The sequence below is a fragment of the Antrostomus carolinensis genome, unplaced genomic scaffold, assembly GCF_000700745.2.
Source record: "Antrostomus carolinensis isolate BGI_N321 unplaced genomic scaffold, ASM70074v2 scaffold33455, whole genome shotgun sequence".
In the NCBI taxonomy this organism is placed as follows: domain Eukaryota; kingdom Metazoa; phylum Chordata; class Aves; order Caprimulgiformes; family Caprimulgidae; genus Antrostomus; species Antrostomus carolinensis.
Window position 1 is genome coordinate 9,882 of NW_010316660.1, and position 1,393 is coordinate 11,274.

At 57.8% G+C, this 1,393-nt stretch overlaps 1 protein-coding gene across 1 annotated transcript in view; it reads right to left on the reverse strand.

Moving 5' to 3' along the window:
* Nucleotides 1-1,393, reverse strand: part of NDOR1 (NADPH dependent diflavin oxidoreductase 1) — a gene marked incomplete at its 5' end in the record, with an annotated part of 14,312 nt that overhangs the window by 8,771 nt on the left and 4,148 nt on the right. Inside the window, 2 exon segments of the mRNA XM_010168331.1 lie at nucleotides 498-605; nucleotides 1,288-1,393. The exon segment at nucleotides 1,288-1,393 is cut by the window's right edge and continues 130 nt beyond it. Coding sequence (XP_010166633.1) covers nucleotides 498-605; nucleotides 1,288-1,393 — 214 coding nt within the window.

Below are 1,393 nucleotides of genomic sequence, written 5' to 3' on the forward strand. Positions count from 1 at the left end.
GGAATGCTCTGCACAGCTGGCAATGGTGACAGAGACTGTCCAACCCAAGAGGTGCCCATGGAGGACAGAAGCCACCCGTGCATGGGCTGACATCTGCCAAGCCACTTGGACCAAGTCCCACTGCCACCTCCCGGCAGCAGCAGGAAGCAGCACTCCCCCTTCCCATGGCCACACCACCCAGGGTCACTCCCAGCCCCTGTGGCACCACATCCCACTGGACACCAGACCTTTGAGAGCACTGGGCCAGTCCAGGCACTTGCAGGGCTACAGGAGGGCAAGCACCCTAATGCAGAGGCTGGCACAGTCCTGGGGTTATCATCCTGCGTGTCGGCTGGCACACATTCACAGCAGAGCTGGGGTTGGGGTGGGCTGTGGGTGCTCAGAGGGCCCAGGAGTACAGCCCTGAACATCCACCACATGCACCAACCATCTGCCCTGGCCCTGCCAGACCCTCAGCTCAGAGCCCGAGACAAGGCTGGAAAGGGCTGAGCTCTTACCAGCATGGAGGAGGCGATGGAGAAGGCACGGGGTCTGATGCGGGGGATGAGGTCCAGCAGGTATTCGGGTGGAATGGCACACGTGGTGTGAGGGAAATCCCACAGAGCCTGCAAAAACAAGGAGGGGTAAAAACCAGAGCACCCCAGAAGGGCACCTGCCTGCTTCTCAGGGCAGCAGAGGCTGCCCCACACTGCCATGCCATGCTACCCTCGACCGAAGGCACCATGTCGGGTACCTCCAAGCACCAACCACCCTGTCCCACCATCCTCCCCTTCACCCCTAGGCTGCAGCAGAAGGCCCAGCACAGAGCCCAGAAGGATTTCATAGAATCCCAGACTGGTTTGGGTTGGGAGGGACCTTAAAGATCACCCAGTTCCAACCCCTCTGTCAGCAGCATGGACACCTTCCACTAGACCAGGTTGCTCAAAGCCTCATCCAGCCTGGCTGAGAACACTTCCAGGGAGGAGCAGCCACAGCTTCTCTGGCCAACCTGGGACACTGTCTCACCACCCTCACAGTGAAGAATTTCTTCCTAATATCTAACCTAAACCTCCCCTCTTTCAGCTTAAACCCATTTCCCCTTGTTTTGTCATTAACCGCCCTTATAAAAAGTCCCTCCCCAGATTTAACCAGTTCTTAACCACCAGTGGAAATCCAAGGACACTTGAAAAAAATCACCGAAGTAGATTTAATTCCCCAGCCAAGAAATCACGGCTCATCACCTTCCTGGGTGATTTACACTGTGGCACAGCCCCCAGGGAGCGGGTTTCTGTGCTCCCCCAGCCCTACCTCCAGCGTGGTCCTGCGGGGCCGGTTGCAGTAGCTGTACAGCTCTTCCTGGCCCTGTGCAGAGCTGAACTCCTGCAGCTTCTCCCTCTCCAGCTCGTTCGTAGAG